The sequence below is a fragment of the Lates calcarifer genome, linkage group LG11, assembly GCF_001640805.2.
Source record: "Lates calcarifer isolate ASB-BC8 linkage group LG11, TLL_Latcal_v3, whole genome shotgun sequence".
Lineage (NCBI taxonomy): Eukaryota > Metazoa > Chordata > Actinopteri > Centropomidae > Lates > Lates calcarifer.
In genome coordinates, this window is record NC_066843.1 from 4182725 (window position 1) to 4202859 (window position 20135).

The following is a 20135-nucleotide window of genomic DNA, read 5'->3' on the forward strand; positions in this document are numbered from 1 at the left end:
ACATGTAGTATTGCTTTATATGTAAGGATACCAAAAGCAAAAGAAAGGACATTTATGATTGATAAAAGAAAAAGTTCAGTCTGATTCCTCTGACTTTGTGGTGAGTTTTTGTATGGATTGCTTTTTCATTTAATTTATAACTTCTCATAAGTAATTTACCATACATACCTTAGATAAGAATTTCATTTGGTAAAATAAGACCAGAATAAAATGATAAATAAGACTCAGAACGGGATGCTTCTCTCCATTGCAGCTTGATTTTACCCTTAGAGGTACTATATGTAGGTTTTTGCTATTGCTACATAGCTAGCATTAGCATTAACAGCTGTTACCAGTCTAGAAGATATATTGTAAGTCCAGCATCAAACTTCATTCCTTTACAAGAGCTGTCTCCACCAATGGAAATGCTAACTCCTGTTTTGCTTCTATTTCTATCACTTATTTTCTTCTACTGAAGCTAGGCATGCTAACCAGTTAGCCCCATCCCATGCAACTTGTAATGTCACTTTATGAGCTTGAGTCACTGTAGCATCCAGTCAGCCCAACATGAGAGGAAATAGCGCTCTCTTGTCCTGTAAAGACAACAATGGCTTCTTCTTGGTAAATAAACAGCTGTTAATGCTAACATTAGCTATGTAGCAGTAGCAAAAAACTTGCATATAGCACCTTTTATGCTGCGGTCGTCTATATATTTATGTCAACAATGGATTAAATGACAAATCAGAATGAGCCAAACAGCACCAAACAACAGATCGGCAAAGTTAGTGACTAGCTTAGCAAACCAAAGCACCAGATATTTACCTCAGGAGTTGGTTGATTCCAGTTTAGGGCAAAGTGAAAGTGAATATGGGGCCTAATGCTCCTCTAAAGGTAACCTCTGGTGTTTTTGAACAGTTGTTGTCACTGTAGCCATGTTTTTTTTATGCATGTGGTCTTGTTTTTCCACTGATCAACAACTGGTGGCATGGCACCACCCACAGCAAAGAAGAAGACAATTGCTAGCTCTCACAGGGACGTAAACAATGCAGGTTTTGAAACATTCATAAAAACTGGCTGGAGGGGGTGGGGGTGCATTCAACAGGTTTGTTGGACCTCAAGGATACACACCGAGTGTTTGTTTACAAGAAAACTCAAAAGGGTGCCTGTAAGGGTTGCAATAGATATAGAGTTAACTTATGAATGTCTGAAGCAGCTTTAGCCACAATCTGCCTTCAAGCTCAACACAGTTTTTACTACGGGGGAAATGTAGCAGGACAGTTCTGCCTGCATCAGCTACATCAAAGAGATTTTTTTATATTCATGCAAAACCAGCAGTTGGTTTAAGGTTAAACTTTGAGCAGAAACTTAAACAATGCTGATGAACAGTGCGGCATTCAGTGCCTGTGCATGTACATACACACTTTGATAAACCCACTCTTAGGTAGGATGTCAATGGTTGCAGCAGAATAAGCGAATGAGCATCGTGTTCTCAACAGCGACAGCGACTCAGATGATGATAGACAGGCTCCAGCAAAACCTCCGCTGCCTCCTCACAAAGGAAAACGTCTCTAGATTATTCCATGAGCTCTGACAACAACCATTAGATGTAATGACGATTAAATGAGTGGCTACCACGAGACCATCAATCTTTCGACTTAATCAGTGGCCACCCGGGGATTTTTATCCTTTCTATTCATTTAAAAACCAATGAGTTCAGGGAGGAGGCAGGAAGGTGAAGCCGCCCCCCCCCCCCCACAACGAGCTGACGAGTGTTACTGCAGTCATATTAGAAAACTCATAAAGCAGAGAAAAACCATTGATTGCCTTTGCCTGCCATCACTGTCATTTTAAATCAAGCTGGGGTTTTGATGAACGGCAGCCCCTGCCGCAAGATACACTGTTTTTATTCACCTCTCTCATCTTTCATCTACTCGCCAGTGTCACGGCCTCACCTGCGCCTTCAGAGACAAGGCCAGCATCGACGCCTGCGCCTCCCTTCCCTCCCCCCAATGAATCATGAGCAAACTGTTGCCTTCCTCGTTTGCTGGCGCCCAAGCTTTTGCAGAGCCACTGTTGAGCTATTAAGCGGTTTTAATTTCGGCATTCTCCGAAACATTCTGGGGCCTCATTAACACGAATCTATGAATGTTTAATTGTGGTTTATATGTACGGGCCGCTCTCTCAGAACCAGTTTACCACTAGGTGTCCTTTGATCTCGGAAAATGTTGTTGATGAAAGCGTACAGGAATATTTTATAGGAAACACACACCACATCCTTGGAGCTATACAATGCTGTGTAATTGTATCTGATTCCTGGGGTTGGCTATATCCCTAATTAATCAGCGATTTCCCTTATGTTTTAGAATTGCAAATTGGATATGTTGAGCCTTTGAGCTGTTCTTTACACTGACTGCATAGCTGGACTGAGAAACCCTCTTTATGGCTCCAAGCTAATTATTCAGCCCGTGGATTCAGGCTCTGGAAGGCTGCCTCTCACTCTCGCTCTAGGCTGTGTGTGTGTGTGTGTGTGTGTGTGTGTGTGTGTCACTGTAGCATACAGTAGGTGTTAGAGGAAATAAGTGCACACAGATGCATTTGACATTTCAATACTGGGCTCCTGTTCTTTGTATTTTGGTCGGCTATACATTATACATGGATGTGTTTTACCCTTTCAACATTTTCACACAGGCTCGGCTGTTTGTGAAAGATGTGTTTGTGCATTGTGTGTGTGTGTGTGTGTGTGTGTGTGTGTGTTCGTGCGTGTGTATAGCGTGCACGCTCATGCCGTTTAGGGGTTCCTACGTTAATTTCTTCTGACAGTAGTGAAAGGTTTCTTGAGGCTCATGTGTGGGCCTTGTAGCTCCCCAAGTTAAAAATGTCTTTTCATCACGTATTCAAAGATGAGATCACAGAGAGTTGTCAAGCAGCGTTGCCGAACATCCAGCCAAACAATGAGAAGCATATGTGTGTTAAAGTCAAAATAATGTCAAGCCCGTGTGCTGAGGTTGATCTTGCAGCAAATTAGATATTCGTCTCGTCCTGTGTTGGTGCAAAACTGTATAATAATTAGGTTAGCCCGGGTGAGTCACGATGTACACAACTGACACAAAAATCATCTGATGTTGGGGTAATGATTCAGAGCTGCCACGCTGACCAAATATGAAGAAGGGGCTTTATTCTACCTCTTTCAATAGAGAGCAACTTAGAGGAGTTCAATTAAGAACTAAAAAAAAAGAAAATGAAATGAAAAATACCCCTTCTTCATCATGTTGGGAGAAAATGGTCTCCTCTGTAACTGGCAGACGAACGCTGATGAATGTTAATGAGTGAAACCTTGAATTTTATAAAACCATGCATTACAGCATTGAGTGAACAAGAGCACTTATGCCGACTTGGCTCAGACTCTTTCTGTTCACTTGTACTGATGAAGCCTATTTAGTTCGACTGTGTTGGGCAGAGATTGTTTTTTGGGCTGATGTGACATTGGTATACCACGTATGAACTAATCTCTCACCATTAAAGCAGCAGAAAAATGACACAAAAAGCAGGTTTAAAAGGGAAATCAGGTAAAAGGATATCGTCCTTCCAGGGATTATTTAAGAGTTGCTGTTATGTGGGTGCTTAATGTGTTTACACAAAGGCCACTAAGGACAATGCTGAAAGATTGAAATACTGCTTTAATCCAAGGTTTATGGAAGATAGGAACTTTTCTTTCTTTTTTTTCCTTCCTGTGGTTTCTGTTTTTTATACATGTATTTAGTCTTTAGTTACTTTCTCTTGAAACATAGTAAATGCTCCTCAGATACAACAACATATCCACTGTGAGGATGTTTTGGAGTAAAACTTAATCATGGACGGTTGAGGCGAAAAAATAATTTGTGCTCTCAAATTAATAATTTTTGTGACCAATTTAAGAAAAAAAACAAAACATTCAACAATATTTTTAAAACTTTACATACAGTATGTTCAAGCTATGTCAAAAATAGAGCCCAGCCAATACCTGATTTTTGCAGATAATAACGATTTTTAAGAATTGTAAATGATCAAATAAAGGGAACTTCTTTTTTACATAAACAAAAAAGTTAAAAGGATCCTTAAATTTAGTTATTAAAGAATTGTGACACAAGTGGGACATTTAACAGCTGAAAAATCAACTCATCACTCCTCCCTTGTGGCCAAACTATGTAATTGCAACAGATAATATTGGCGTGGTCGAACTCTAGTCAAAAATAACACAGAAAACAGGCTAAATTCTTAAGTATATCAATGTATCTTTATCTAAGATTAGAAATAAGGTGTTCCACTAATTTGTACACAAAATAAATGGTAGTAGTAGTAGTAGTAGTAGTGGTAAACAGCTAGTGCGATGTAAAGTATGTCCAGTAAAGTTCTTTCTACTATCACTGACAGGCTCAGTTTGTTATTATAAGTGTCTAACAACATCATGGGTAGGACTCCAATAGAGGTAAGAGTAAGATCCAAAAAGTAAGATACTTTTTGTTTAACCAGAAACATCATTATAAAACACTACCAGACTCCATTGACAGAAACACTAATTTTACCTTGCAGTCCAGTGGCCATGTTCCCTTTTGTGTTTTGTTTGTCCTTATTTATAATTAACACCCAGAAACATGGGAAAATAAGGCGTAGGTTCAAAAACACCAGGTTATCCTAGTTACTGATTGGAAAAAAAAACTTCTAAAATGAGTTTCAAACTAAGCCAAAAGTAAACTCTGAAAATGAGAACTGTGACAAAAAGTCAGCAAACACATGATCAGATGAGAGGAAAACCTGTAGACATGGTAACAGCATGACAAAAAAGGATAACAGGCTCTAAGATGCTCAGAAGACAATCAACACTTATGAAAAATTAAAAGTTAGTGACAGAAATAGTAGATAGACTAAAATGTCTTAAAACTAGTAAGTGCATGCATCTAAACACCTTAACAGTATATCCCAAACTAATTTCAATTTCAAGTATGAGATTTAAAAAAAGGGACTCCAGTTTAACGCTGAGCTTCACTGCTGCACACAAACCAACTCATACATGCACCCAGCAGTGTCTCATTGCACTGTAGCGCCGTGTGGCTCGGCAGCAGCAGCAGCAGACAAACAGAGGAGGCGAGGGTGGGAGGGGGGCAAAGGACGGTGCGAGTTAGCACAGAGAGAGACAGGCGCTCTCATCAGTGACGGGCTCACCGGCTGTGTGGACAGAGCTGTGGCGCAGGAGGAGGAGGAGGAGAAGAAGAGGTGCAACGGGAGGACAAGCTGCCTGAAAAAACCGGAGCAAAGCACGAGAAGGGGAGGAGGTGGGGGGAGAGAGAGAGAGGGAGTTAAAAAAAAAAAACAGAGAGCGATCACTGAGGGGAGAGAAGTCATTCGGAGCAGGGAGAGGGAGAAAGCTGGATGAAACTGACAAGGACACAGAGGGAGGAAAGCGCACGGAGAAGCCTTCCCTGACGGGGGAGAGAAGAAGCGAGGGAGTGCGTGCACAAAGTGGAAAAGAAGAAGAGAGGGAGGAGGAGGAAGAGGAGGAGGAGGAAGAGGAGAAAGAGCCCGACGGGAGGTCGAGCTTACGAAGCTTGACTGACACAGGAGCGAAAAGGAAGAGGAGGAGGAGGAGGAGCGTGAGGGGCAAGTTGATGGATTTGATTTGGAAAGAGTATTTTTAGGAGGAGGAGTGGGGACATGAGAGAAATATTGAGATTAGAGATGCTGTCTTTGAGTGGAGGAGACAAAAACTAGGAGGAGAAGAAGAAGAGAGAATAACAGGAGACAGAGGAAGAAGGAGGTGGGGAGAGATGTTGAGATCAGAGTGTGACAGAACAGATTATCTCTGGTCTGGTTTCCCGCAGGAAACCGCTGCGAGTATATGTCCGTGTGTGCGCGCGAGTGCCTCCTTCTCCATGTGAAAGTGTGCTGTAGCATGTTTCTCGCTGTGGCTGTGGCGCCGAGGAGCAGGTCCGCTACAAGACGAAGCTACCCCGTGGTTACCCGCAGGACCTGGTTAAAGACAAGTGAGGTGGGGGGAGGCAGGAAGGGAGGGAGGTGGGGTGGGTGGGAGAGAGAGATGAGGAGCCGACCAGTGACATCACGAGGAAGTCCAAGGCATCAAAAGTGAGACCGCAAAAAGAAGTGGGACAGGAAACAAACGAGCACGGGAGACTTTTGTGAATTTAATTAAAGCTCGTACTTAATAGTGACAAGGAACTGATTGCCGCCTCTGGCTGGTGAATGCCTCTGCAAAGAAAAAAAAACACACTCACGCAACTCAGAAGAAGAAAAACCACAGTGCTGGATCAAGGCAAGCTCTCTACTGACTCTACTGCACCACACCAACCAGTTCCCTCCACTGTCATCTCATTATTTTAATTAACCTTCCTTTCTTTCATTTGTTTTTTTTTTTTTTGTCCTCCCTGCTTAGCCCTCGGTATTTTGTATTCCATCCTCCTCTCTCCCTCTCTCTTCCCCTCCCTCTTCCTCTTGCCTTCGCTCTCTCTGTCTCATCCTCTCTTGTTCACTGTCACACTAACTGCGGTGGATGCTGGAGTCACTCATGTAGAAGCCACCTTGCTTGGAGCACATTTGCCTTGCTGATTTTTTTTTCTTTATACTTCCCCCTGCTGAGTTGGATGATTGGAGCACCCTCAGATCGAGTAGACCAGGAGAGATGACCAACAAGTAGCTGCTCATCAGAGCTCCTTGCACCACCAGGAGGGAGACGACTTCAAAACACACAGCTTTCTGTCCGCGTGGGGTTTACGGTACAGTGCATGGGTCATTAGTATTTGTGAGGCCAAACACGTATCCAGGTGTGGATTACAGTAGTGGATTTATCCTGGAGCTACATGTGGGCCCCAGCCCCTGAGGCCTGGCTGGGAAATGAAGCCTTTCCCGCGGCTGTAGGAGCGCTGTGGGCAGCTATGGCCCTGGAGGGGCGCTGTCTCCGGCGGGGATCCCCAGCCATGATCAGAAGGGGATGTCAGCGGCGTGCTACAAAGCCAACTCTGGCTCGGGTCACTTCCACTCTGCTGTCAAGGACACGCCTGCACGGCCTGAGGCATGTTTGTGTCCCTGGTGGCTCGGTGGGCCGCAGGGCCTTCTGGCTGCTGGCCCTCTGCACCTCCCTGGGGCTGCTTTTATCCTGGTCCTCCAACCGCTTACTCCACTGGCTTTCCTTCCCCACGTACACACGGGTCCACACCGAGTGGGCCAAAGAACTGGCCTTCCCCACAGTCACCATCTGCAACAACAACCCCATCCGCCTCTACAAGCTCACCAAGAGCGACTTGTACTTTGCGGGCCACTGGCTGGGCCTGCTTCTGGCTAACCGGACAGTGAGGCCCATGGTTCTGGACTTGCTTCAGGAAGACCGTCGGGCCTGGTTCAGGAAGCTGTCGGACTTCAGGCTCTTTTTGCCGCCCAGAAACTTTGAGGGAACCAACCTGGAGTTTATGGACAGGCTGAGCCACCAGCTGGATGACATGCTCCTCTCTTGCAAGTACAGAGGAGAGCCCTGCGGAGCTCACAACTTCTCCTCTGTGAGTCCAACTTCTTCTGTTGTGTTTTCTAGTAGCTCTATCAGTTACTGTGTAATAGTTGCAAATATCTTGCATCATGCTGAAACAATGCATTGCTTCATTTCATTATCTTTTAGGTGAGTATTCTCCTGCTTTAATGGCAATATTATAAGGCTGTAAACACAACTGTAAAAACACAATTGTCGTAATTTCCTGTTATAGCTGCCTGTTAAAGCTTTCTCGGTCATCACACAGAAAGATTAACAAATCTGTTTCTGCACAGAGCAATTATTAAATCACCAGAGCTGCTGATAAATGAATGCACAGCACCGGCATGAAGCTTTTACTGAGTAAAAATGGCCGTATAACAACATGGTTGAAGTGGGTTACACATGAGCTTGTGGCTACAGTACAGTGCAACCCCCCACCCCCCAGAGGAGTTTACTGCCTCTGTGTCTGATCGCTCTCATATCTGTCTTCTTTTCTGTGTGGGTGCATGTGGGTTTGGGGATTTGTGTGCCCACTCTTCCTTGTGCACTCCCTTGGCACGCCTGAACCGTGGCAGATGTTTTCTCTGCGGTAAAGCAGAAGCTCAAACTGTCTTTTCATCTTTTTCTTTTTGTCATTTCATTTATGCTTTTTTAATTTTTTTATTTTTATTTTTTTGCTCTTTCCACTGTGGCCTCAGTCTCAGATACTGACTGAAGGAGAAATGAGAAATGGCAGATGAATACTGGTGTGAAAAGGTTGTGGGTAGTGTATCACTTGTTTAGTGCCGTTTGTGTTGCTGCTGTGGAAGTTCACTGCTCTTCTTTTTTCACACTTTAAAGTTCCATTTGATACCATTTGTAGACATTTTTCAGCATTACCTATTTGCATTAATGACAGGGTCCATCTTTCCCGCATGCATGTATTGGATGTGATGGCTGTATATGCAGTCAGGTATTGTTTACAGGTTTCTGGGAGTACCAGTTGTGTAAAGCCTGCCAGAGGGAGCTGTGTGAAGTCAGATAAATTGTCTCAGGTGATATCACCTGCCGGTCAGTTGGGGGCTGATAACTGCAAGTTTTAAAATGCAAAAAAATAATAATACTTCCTTTGTGTTGAGGTGGAAAGAAGCAAGATTAACCAGACCTCTGCAACAAGCTCCTCGTCTACACTTGAGGTAGAGGAGCTACATCAGTGTATCTGCTACTAGCATAAGATACCCAAATCTCTGAGTTAGTGGTTGAGGTGCATTGTGGGTAATGCAGGTATTGACCAGGAAGTAGAATGTGTGGAATTAAAAAAAAAAAAGATATCTCTCGTTCTCTGAAATGCACCTGTCTTTACAACCAAATCAACCTGAGCTGAAATCAGAGGTGTTCTAACTTTAATACTCCTTCACTATTATTGCCTCATCATTTCTGTCCACGTTCACACCAATCATATCAGACCAGCAGGGACCTCATAAGGGGGTTTGTATAATAAGATCAAAAGAAAAGATGACCCACAGTCCTCGTTTCATAAGGGGGAGCTGATAGCTATAAGTTCAAAGATTGTGGCATCTCTTTTTGCCTCTTAGTTCTCTTCATCTGAGTTTCATAAACAGAAAATCATTCACCATATGAGTGTGAAAGTGAACAAGGTGCAGATGAATTGCGTCTGTTTTTGTTGTCTTTTTGTCACCTTAAGGTTTTTGTCGAGGAGTTTAACCTCTCAAATTTCAAGCACATCAGGCGGTTAGACCCCGCAGTGTGGAAAATATGAACTCATGATTGCCATTTGAAGGCAGCATGATTACAATGCAGACAATATGCTGCTCAACCAAGCACAAAAGTGCTCCCTTTCTTTTACTAAAATGCATTTTATAAAATCACATTTTATTAGTGTTTCAAGCTCACAGTCAGCTATTGTTGCTGTGTACATTGTTTGACCCAACATGGATAATTGTCGTAAGTTTTTCCAACTCCATTGGGAGGTGCTGCTAAATTAATTGCTTAATCAGAACCGTTCCCTTCAACCAGACTCATCTCAGTGTGGAGAGAGACATACATCAGGTTTCGTGGAAGAGTTGGAAAGGTTTGTTGGTTATTATTCACTCAAGGGGGGCTGATTCACTATCATGAGCGCTGCCTTGTGTTTTGAAATGAGTTTGTAGCGAGTCAAGTGTGGCAGCGCTTTTCCCACGCCGCGTGATTTTCTGGCATTTGTGAGCACGGATCAAGCTGCTGCTGATGGAGGGAAAATTGTCCTCTGAGAATAGCCTCTGTGCAAACTTAAAACAACTGTCTTCACAGTCGCTCTGAAATATCAAAGTGGCTGAAGGACAAGGTTGCAGCAGCAAGTACAATGTGCAGCCTCTCTAATTTTGACACTAGCACTGCTCATGTATTAGAATATAAAATCCTAATTGTATGAAATTATGGAGATTTTAGTCGAACAGTGTGTTGATGTTGTCGGCTTTACTCTGCAGATCAGAGCCACATTGATGCCCCAGTCCTGCCTTCTTTCTTATTTTGTTCTACCTCATAGTGGGGGCTCATGCCATTAACGGGCCCTCAGTGGTTTTGCTAATCTCATTAGCCTGCTGCTGCAAGTCAGCAAAGACTCCCTGAGGTCTATTCATTATCACTGCATTTAGAGCACTGTCACTCTAAGACCACAAAAAAGGCGGATGCAACAACCAGATTAAACGGGGACGGGAACGCACGTACAGTAGACTTGTGAGTAAATAAACACAGCAATCCTTGTCTTGTGTTGTGTGTGTATAAATCTGTATGCCTGTATGCACAATTGTCTTGGAGAATAAGTGCGAAACCCAGTTTTAATAGAGGCTTAGCAGTACAGAGGAGGCTTTGAACTGCCAAGCACCGGGTGGTTTGAAGGCAGAAGAAGAGAAAGGTACAGCTAGAGCTTGGGAGTGAGAGATGGTAAAGAGGAAAAGGCATCTGGTTGGTCTGGTTGGGAATACAAATGGGTCCCATAATTCTGGCCAAGCTCCTGCAGCAGCAGGATTTCATTCGCTGAATCTACTGTATCACAGCAAATGGGAGCTAGTGGAAAGGCTAGCTAATCAATAAATCTATTAGCTTCGTGCTGTAGTTTATGGTGGTCTATTTTGCTCCCACATCTCCAGGGCTGATGCAGTCTCAGCCACCAGCGCAGTAAGGTGGATGACAGAGCTGGAGCATCGCACCACAGGCCAGTCAACCATCCACAATAACAATTTAAGCGATGCCTTACTAGCTGGGCCTCTTTCTACGTGGAGCAGATACACATCTCCACCCACCTTTTCAGAGCACCAATCGAGGACTAGATAACTGCACCTGCAATGACAAATTAAACAGGGCTCAGAGTTGGAGAGTTGCACCTAATCACACTCTAGGAAGAGGTGGATAGAGAGAGGGGGGAGGTGAACCTCTTTGCCTTGGCCACTGTAATGTATCAACTCTATCTCCAGAGAAATCTCATAACTGCAGAGCCACAGTAATGCTGCACCACACTCAAAGCTTTGGGTTCTTTCAGATGTGTTTTCGAATTGTGAATTGTGTGGGGAGAGAATACTGTGTCAGATTTCGTATTATTAATGTTTGGAGTTTTTATTAAAGCTACTATAATTGAATTTTTTTATAATACTTGTACGTGAAAAGGGTCACTTGTGGGGGATGAGTTATCACCTGACTCTACAGTTTCCCTTAAACTCGACGAAGCATTTTAGTGTCTTATGGTCAGTTGTTTTGGTTTACGACCAAGAGATTTACAGTTTCGGTTCACTTGAACCTCTAAAGACCTTCTGTAGTGGAGCTTTGAGCAACAAAACAGATAGATGGTTCCCCCAGGGATGAAAAGGATATTAAATATCGGACTTAAAATTGATCACATGGTCAGAAACAAGACTCCAAATGAATGCTAATGTTGCTCTGTGTCATGTGTTTGAAGTTCCCCACATCAACCCAAAAGGTGAAGTCTGTGAAGTTATTAATAGAGTGACATTTTATTTAAAAGTTTATTAGATGCAGAGTAAACACACCTCATAAACTCACAGGATGCAGATTAAGAAACAAATCCTTGACCACCTTTGCCTTTTTTATTTAGCGTTTTACTCTGCTCACCTACGCACACGACAAATTTAACAGCCTTCATTTTATACTGTGGGTTAACAGGAGTAGAGATGGACGCGGGGTGTTGGCTTTCACCGCTCTTGTGTTAGATTTCACTCAGTCTCACGTCATATCACCTAAAGATTGTGGTGGCTGGTTGACAGGAAGGTCTGTTTTAGCTTTGCAGTTCAGCTCTACAAAGGTTAATTGATCAAACACGCCGCTCTCTGCTCTGTAGGATGTGCTTATGGACGAGGTTTCAGAGCTGAAAGGTGTATGAACATGATAGATTTTTCCCTGCTCTGCTGTTCAAGTCAGCAGATGCACACTTTGCACTTATTTTCAGCTACAGCTTCTATTTTCATTCTGCAGTTTTATTGTCAGTGCTGTGGGAAAACTAGAAAATCTGCACCACCTGTTGACTCCCTCCATCTTTACTCTCCACATCAACCCCCATAAATACAACGAAGAGGCCAACTGAGGTTTATTTGCAGAAGGAAGCCGTCCTCCGCAAAAGCCTGGTCAATCGCCCAGCGAGCCTGCAGGGGCTGCTGATTGAGTTTTAAGCACACCCTGGTAATAACGTGGGCCTCTTCTGCTCTCGTTTGTCATTGACCTTTTCAGTAGGATTCTGTAAAGCAAGACCATAATCTATTGATCTGCCTCGAAATAAACAAGAGGTAGGGAGTGAGGTGGAAGCTGCAGCTCCGACTGCGGCAATCTCATTAACACACAGGTGCCCCCTCCACCCCCACCCCTCCCCCCGTGCCTACCATGCACCACGTATCCCCCCACCCCCAATCCAATTTTCCTCCTCAGAACAAATGGCTCGAGTGGTTTCATGAGCTCCCCAACTTCTATCTTATATTAAAAATCATAACAGTACTGTATCCTAACAAGAATGGGCCACGGCATCCGGTCATTGATATGCCACAGGCAATGGATGCAGCCGTCGTCCGATAGCCGCATGACATCGAGGCGTAGGGCCAAAGCGAACAGTCACCTTAATCTGCCGGTGTAATGCAAGCCTTGAATGCAGATGAAAAGATTATACATGGTTAGTATTCATAAGGTCACGTTGATGCATAAACCGCAGGACTTGTGAAAGGTTAGTGTTTGAAATAGAAAGCTAATGGATGCTGTTCTCTTCCATGAATACCATTAGCCGAAGGTGTATCCAATCTCCAGTGCAACCCTTATGAGGGACATGCATAAGTTACAGCAGATGAGCTTCACATGCTCTTATTGTTTGTATTGTTTGTTGTATGCGAGGCGCAGGCGATGACAGATGACAGAAGCAGCGATCGCAGTATTTGAAAAGCATGTACGTATGTGGCTCACTTGACCTTAAGTCTCTCTATTCGCTGTTTTCCCTTTCAGCTCACACACACACACATGCACACAAACACGCTCTGTATTGACAGATATGCATACTACTACGCCCACAATTCAAATCTGTATTCACTCTCTGGACCTTTTGGCCCGACAAACACCCACCTAAGGAATTGTCTCTGTATTGTGAGGATTGGAGAGGGCAAATATGTAAATGCTAATGGCCACAATGTAAGAAACAGCAAATAGATTAAACCCCACAACAATAAAACAGTGTCAGAAATTACCCTACAATTACATCAACAATTCTCTCACACAAAATCAACAAAAACTCCACATTATAAAAGTAAGATTTATTGCAGGGCGGTCGTATTAGATTGCATTACATTGCACTCCTGTACCTGTTAAACTCCAGCTCCGGTCGTTCTCCTGAGAGGTAAAATAAAATCCAGTCAACTTCATCACCACCTACACTTCATAATGATTTTTAATCGAATGAGCCCATCAACTCATTGTAATTACGTGAGTTTGTTTCAAGTCAGGTGAACGTATCACACCTAATTATCACATTAAGTTTCAGAACTCATCATTTACTTGTCTCATAAAAACATTGTTAGCTTATTAGCACATTTCCCAGCATGCATAGTGTTTGGGTTAATGTGCTCGTGCCATATGAGATGGATGGTAAAGATTCTCATGTTAATGATTTGTATAATTACAGAGTAATCACATAGTTGTGTCTTAATCACATCCATTAAATCTGGGTGGGGAGGCATCCATATTTGTTTGGTTTTCAAGTAGAAAAATAAATATTTCCCAGTCATAATTACAACTTGGAAACTGATGTGAACACACATTACAAGACAGAAAGTAAATACAATAACTCCAAGTGTGACATGAACACAGCATAAGATCCTTCATTTCTTTCTAATGTGAGGATAAATATCCAATAGAAACTTAGAAATGTGTTTTTGACCATGTGTCGCAGATGAGTTGAATCTGATCAAAATTGAAGCAAACCATGATAAAGATAAAGGAGGTTTTCATTTCAGCAACTTTTTAAGTCTTTTTCATACATATACGGATAGAACACAACTGTAAAACGAGTCTAACCAACATGTCTCGTTAACATAACCAAACAGACGTTGGCTGAATTTCTTAAACTAGTCTAATTAAGAAGTTTTAAAAGTCTGACCCCTCCCCAGTTGTCATTATTTTCTGTTTCAACATGTATTTGTTTATACTTTGGCAAATTATCACTGTTAAAAATTTGCCAAATTAGCAGTTATCAGTGCCTGTTTGGGCTCTACCTGAGCATGTGCAGACAACTACCACTGGAATACTTTGCCACCAAAGAAAACTTTAAAACCTTCTGGTTCTCAAACAAGTTGGTTATTTTTCTATGATTTCCAGGCAGAGGACGGGTGACACTAAATCTAAAAATATGTGAATCATGTCTGTGTATTCAGATCTGACTGAGTTATGAGGCACCAAGGTTACATTAGAACGACTAATGAACTGAACAAACTACTCAGTTTTGGTTCAGTTACTTTGCTTTGTTAAGAAACACTGGTGCCACCTTTCAGTTTATATGAACACAAGTGGACAGCAGTGTTGACCACTTCAGAGCATCATTATGAACCTCTGCTTTTGTTAAAACAGGGCCTGAAATGTATTCAGATGGCCGTTAATAGCCTGTGAGTGCATGAGAAGCGCTGCTCCTCCACCACATAAACAACCTGTTAGTGCTTGAAGTAAAGCACAGGGACAGGGGCCAGGGCTCTGTCGGCAGGACTCGTTTTGAAGGATAAGTCACCGGCAAGGCACGGTGCTGACACTAATATGGGCTTCCCAGCGTGTGATACTGGCTCAGTTTGGCTTTCCCTTTTCATGTGACAGGGCAGCAATCACCCCACAGCCGTAAACACACACATACCCCTAAATAATGCACCTCTACAGCACATGATCTCATACTTACTGCAACCCCTGTGGAAATCTAAACTTAACACTTGTGTTTTTTTGTTTTTTTTACTAAAGTGCACTAAATCTACAGGTTTGTATAAAAGCTTGGTTGCAAAACTATCAAGAGGCACGTATGCAGGAATTCATTTGGCATTTGGCAAAAGTTCTATTTCGTTTTTTTTTAACATGCTGGAAACAGGCCAAGAACATCTTTCCAATTCATTACATCCCACACACTCTCTAGACTTTCTGTTTTCACACTCTGGATATGAGATTGGCGGGGTATTGCGAGTCCCCTGCGGTTATTAGAGCTCCATCTCACTCTGATTTCGACCTTTTCCGGGGCCGCTCTACCCCCGATCCCACCCCAGGTCAGGCATTATATGTGGTGGGTTGCATAGGTTGAAGTCTGCCGGGGATTAGCCGAGCTCTTGAGGATGTTCAGGTCAAACTGCGTAGAGTAGACTGGGCTCGGGGCGAAAAAAATGCAGATTCATGCATCCATGTTATAGATATTTAACCACGCTGTTTGACTCTCACCTAGCTGTGCATCCTCTTTATCTCGCTACATCCGCTAATATGCGTGACTGGCAGCAGCATCTGATTTGATCAAAGGCCTGTGGATGTTAATGGTGCTGGTGTCAGCCACCTCAGCTGTGTGCAGCAAAACCAAGCAGCCATTTCATCTTATTTTTCCAGTTTTTTTTATTTTTTATTTTTTATCAGATTCTTGCATGAGACGCTGCTACTATTTCACCCAGGAAATATGCCTGCTGGCAGATTTTTTATTGTTTCTCCTGCTATCTGTTGAAAACAGATAGCAATTCCTTTACGCGCAGCTAGTTTTCTTCTCCAACTTCAAATTAGGTTAGGAGTCTCAAGGTGAGGGAAAGACTGCAGCCCTGACTCCCCTTTCAATTACTGCTGCCTTTGTACCTTTAAGCAAGCAGTTAATCCCCCAGCCGCTACACTCAGGTTACTCTCAGGTGTGTATGTGTGAAAGTAGGTGCGCAACTTCCTCCATCCTCTTAACTGTTGCTGTAGATCAGACTTCAGTGAGTGCACCTGTCTAAATCAGGGTGAGAGTGAAGGACCACAGCAGAGGCAAATATAAACAGACTTAAAATGGCGAGTTGATGTTTGTTCTCGCTCGAGTCTCACAAGACCGTACGCTTTGAAGGGAGGAATCAACAGGATACAAGCGCATTCTCCCGACAGTCTGTTTTAAGTTTGTGCATCTTTGATGAAACCTGGTTTTATTGATACTGCTTTAGCCAGCACATACACACCACCACGCGTACACACATCCGTATTTTCCCCCCGACTCTATTTCTTGTTCTGGCTCAAGGATCCATACTGCATTCCCTGTGACCTCTCCTGACCTGTTGGTAAGTCGGGTTGTGTTGAACTGGATGTTACTGATGTCTTGACTTAATCCATAATTTATAGCTTTTCCACGTGTCAGTAGCTCAGTATTGGATTCTCACCTTGCCCTTTGGATCCGTCAGATGTAGCAGCCCGAGCAGTGGAAGTATAATACACGATGTGTTGTCAAGCGAGTGCAGCCACGAGTGTTTATTTGTTCATCTTACGCGCCATTTGATTAGAGTCACTTATATGAATCAGAAATGCGATTCCCCTTTCCGCTTCATCATCTTGAGTTTCTAGTGAACCTTAAATATTTCATCCCTCGCTGCAGAAGATGGAGAGAAGTCCGACTTGTTCTGGGGGAGGGAAGCTGAGAGGAATGAGATGTGGTTTTGTAAGTCAAAAGAAAAGGTAAACAACCAGGAAGAGGAGTGGGCATCAACAGGCAAAGAACACAGTGGTTCTCCAGATTTAACCTGAACAATATCAAGAAGAGAGAAATCTCTCTGAGATCTCTGAGACCATCAATAATTTAACACACTGAATGTCTCCGTGTTGTTTGTGCCTCTCCTTCAGACGTGAATATCTTTATGAATAATGGAAACACAGGGAGCAATTCGCGGCAATTCATCCTATCTACTTGACAGCACGCTTTAATTCAGCTTTACCTCCTTGCCCATATGCTGTTGTATATATAAATACATAAGCCTGTGAATATTTGCCATTGTTTACATCTACAGTGGGTGGCAGATGAAATATTCAGTAGAGTTCCCCTTAAATGTCATACAGACTTAATTACTGAGAAACTGCTTTGTACTTTTCGTCTTACTTTGCTAGAGAATATTATAATTTGATTATGTTTGCAGTGTGTATTATGAACAGCAGACTCTGTTGGTGTTATTAGGACTTAATGTTGATACTGCATAAGCAGAGATAAAACTTTGTCGTCTTGTTTTTAGAGTCCTTTCCATTATTTCTGTTGTCACAAGACAAGATTTTACTCGCCAGCAATGATACAGTTGACACGCAATGCTCGCATTTGGGCAAACAAACATTTGTACAGTCAGACAAATCTCCATTCCCCAGTCCTCAGTTTTTATTGCTAATTATCTGAAGTCTGCTTTTTGGGAAATAAAATGAAACTGAATGCAGCTGCAAGTTTAATTCACATTTGGTTTAATTTAATTTCTCACAAAAAAGACCTGAGAACAAAATATATTTACAAGTTAGTCAACCAGCACACAAAAACAACATGACAAGTCAGGTAATCAACAATCAAGCAACAGAAAAATGTTTTTAACGCTCAAGCTAGCATGCCAGGCCAGTAGGTGGCGATAAAGTGTGCATCAGCGATACCAGAGAAAAAATATTCTGAACATGAGCATATTTTCTTGGCAGTTAAAAAACAAAGCTAGTTATTCATTCATTTATAGTTATTTGACATCTGTTTTGTAAACTTGTACTTGCTAGTGCTAACCACACGCAAAGAAACCACAATACATCTGCCACTGTTGTTGTTTCAGGTGTTTGCATGTGTATGAGAGGCCAAAATGTAGAGGAATACTAAATACTAAATACTAAAACCAACAATCTGTTATCATCTCTCAATACTTTGTGACTTTCCTCAGTATTTTCCTGAAACAGTCTAAAACTGGATAATCAGTGCATTTGCTGGGGACTATTTTCAGCTGCACATTAATACATAATTGGTGAGTTTGTACAACAGCAGGACAGTGCGTATGTGTGGGACTCAAAATAATCTACAGTGTGTGTGTTCATTTAAATGATGTGGCTCACTGATGTGTTTTTGGACAACAGTTTTAGCCATTTCAGGCTTCAGATACATAGACAATACTTGCTGGATTTGGTCTTTTCATGTGATTTATTGAGATTTACTGAGAATGTTTAGTCATCCTCTCATAGCGTCTTGGTTTGTAGTCTTACATGTCTGTGTAGATGGACGTATACCTCATGTGCCTCTGTATGGAAAAGAGGATTGTGTGCATTTGGTTGTTTAGCATTTAATGCTGAAATTGCCAGTAACAGCAGCTTCAGAAAGTTAATTGCTGCTCCCTTAGCCCAGCAATTAAAGGCCTTTTTTCATTCCCAACCGCAGACTGAAAGACTTCAGAGAAAGCCCGTCTTAGCATTGTACTACTGTGAATATGCTCTCACTCTGCCCTTCCTCGATAAAGGAGACCCAGGACTCTCTTTCACATAAATGCTGTTTACCTGACAGTGTCCGTGCAAAGTTTTTGACTCGAACAAGTGAAACGGAAGATGCAAAGTTCCAAGATGGATGGAGCGTGGTAGCACACTAGCCCTCAAAAAGCTCATCAGCATTATAGTCCACCCCCACACACACACCCCACCCCCCTGGCATTGTGGGCACAGGTGGCACTGGCTCATTACTCAAACCCCTATGGTCTATCTGTCACGGGCAAAGGAAATATGGACTCCTATTAGCACATCCCCTGCTGCGCCACACAGTATTTGTGTGGGTCAGGACATGTGTGGGAGACAGCAACAAAGATGCAGCCAGAAAATCTGAGAAAATCTCAACAGTTTCAAAGGAAAAAAAACAGATTTCAGAGTTTATTGGTTTTTTTTCCTTCCCAGTGTGGAGAAATCTGCTCTTCCTCTCATTATAAACAAAGAAAGTAACACAGGCTAAATAAATTAAAACCTGCTTTGTGCGACCCACCGATCCACCCACGTTCCTGAGCAAAATTTATGCAGACTGTGTAAATATAGAAGGCTTACAGTGAGCAAGGTAAACAAGCAAGCATACAGGTAAAAGTAGATACTGTATGCACAGAAATAAGGCAGAGGAAGCTCGCAAAGACTGGCAGGGATTGGTGTCAGACTTGGCAAGATGAAAGTGTTTGTGTAGCTGTCACTCTGTCTTTTGCAGACTCCGACACATGATACAGTCAGGCCCACCATTAGTTATGAATACATTTATGGGGGTTAAACACAAAACAGTATAACCTAGAAGCCTATATGCAGCACAAGTGCATGCACATAATATTAAATTCGTAACAGTAAGAGTTTGACAGGCGGAGGCAGGTTGTTGTTGACGTTCACAACAACATCTCTGTGTTGTCAGACGACAATCATTCTGCGTGGCACAGGCTCCATATGTTAACATCACTCTATCCAATGCCAGAGTGGCGAATGCATTAATGCTATCAATACTGTCCTTTACAGACGGCATTCAGGTTTCCATTTGAAAAGCATTAAATCGTCATCAGCGGCAGAACCAAGGCAATACCATGGCTTCTGAGTGAAAAGTTAATAACACTCAACTCAGGGCTGGTGGACACATTCACATCAGCATAAAAACCCTGAAATTTAAAATTTAAATAGATTCCTCTGCCTCCTCTCACCGACTGACAGGTAACTGCATAGAAGTAAGGCTTTGTTAAAAGAGTGTCTGTAAAATATACATGAAGCATTGATTTAGTCAAGCAGCTCCGCAACAGATGAGTCTGTAGGCTCCGATACACGAGGAGTAAAAAAAAAAAGTGATGTTACTGAATCATTTTAAGGCTTCACTGTCAATCCAACCAAATGAAATGTAGATTAAGAAACGACACATCCCTTTTGTTTTCCACTTAAAGGTGCTATATGTAGGTTTTTGCTATCACCACATAGCTAACTTAGCATTAACAGCTGTTAACTTACCAAGACAAGAAGTTAGACACTCTTCATCCTCTCATGTTGGATTGAGAGCGGACTGGACGCTACAGTGACTCATGATGGCAAGATGGCACTGGACGTGGCTAGCAGGTTTGCATGCTAACTTCACTAGTTAGAAGCAAAACAAGTGTTGCTTTCCACAGCTGGATACGGCCCTTGACAAGTAAAGGAATGAAGTTTAATGCTGAAC

The 20135-nt window shown here is 42.6% G+C and overlaps 1 protein-coding gene across 3 annotated transcripts in view; it reads left to right on the forward strand.

Annotated features, from left to right (window-relative positions):
• The window catches only part of asic2 (acid-sensing (proton-gated) ion channel 2), a 325507-nt gene that overhangs the window by 217639 nt on the left and 87733 nt on the right, over nucleotides 1–20135 (forward strand). The window contains exon 1 of one of the 3 annotated variants that reach the window (XM_018672142.2): nucleotides 5061–7520. The exons of the other annotated variants lie outside the window; for them this stretch is intronic. Within the exon in view, the coding sequence (XP_018527658.1) occupies nucleotides 6828–7520 (693 nt within the window). The 5' untranslated portion in view covers nucleotides 5061–6827. Of the gene's footprint in view, nucleotides 1–5060; nucleotides 7521–20135 lie in introns of those variants that run through there. 3 annotated transcript variants of the gene reach the window in all.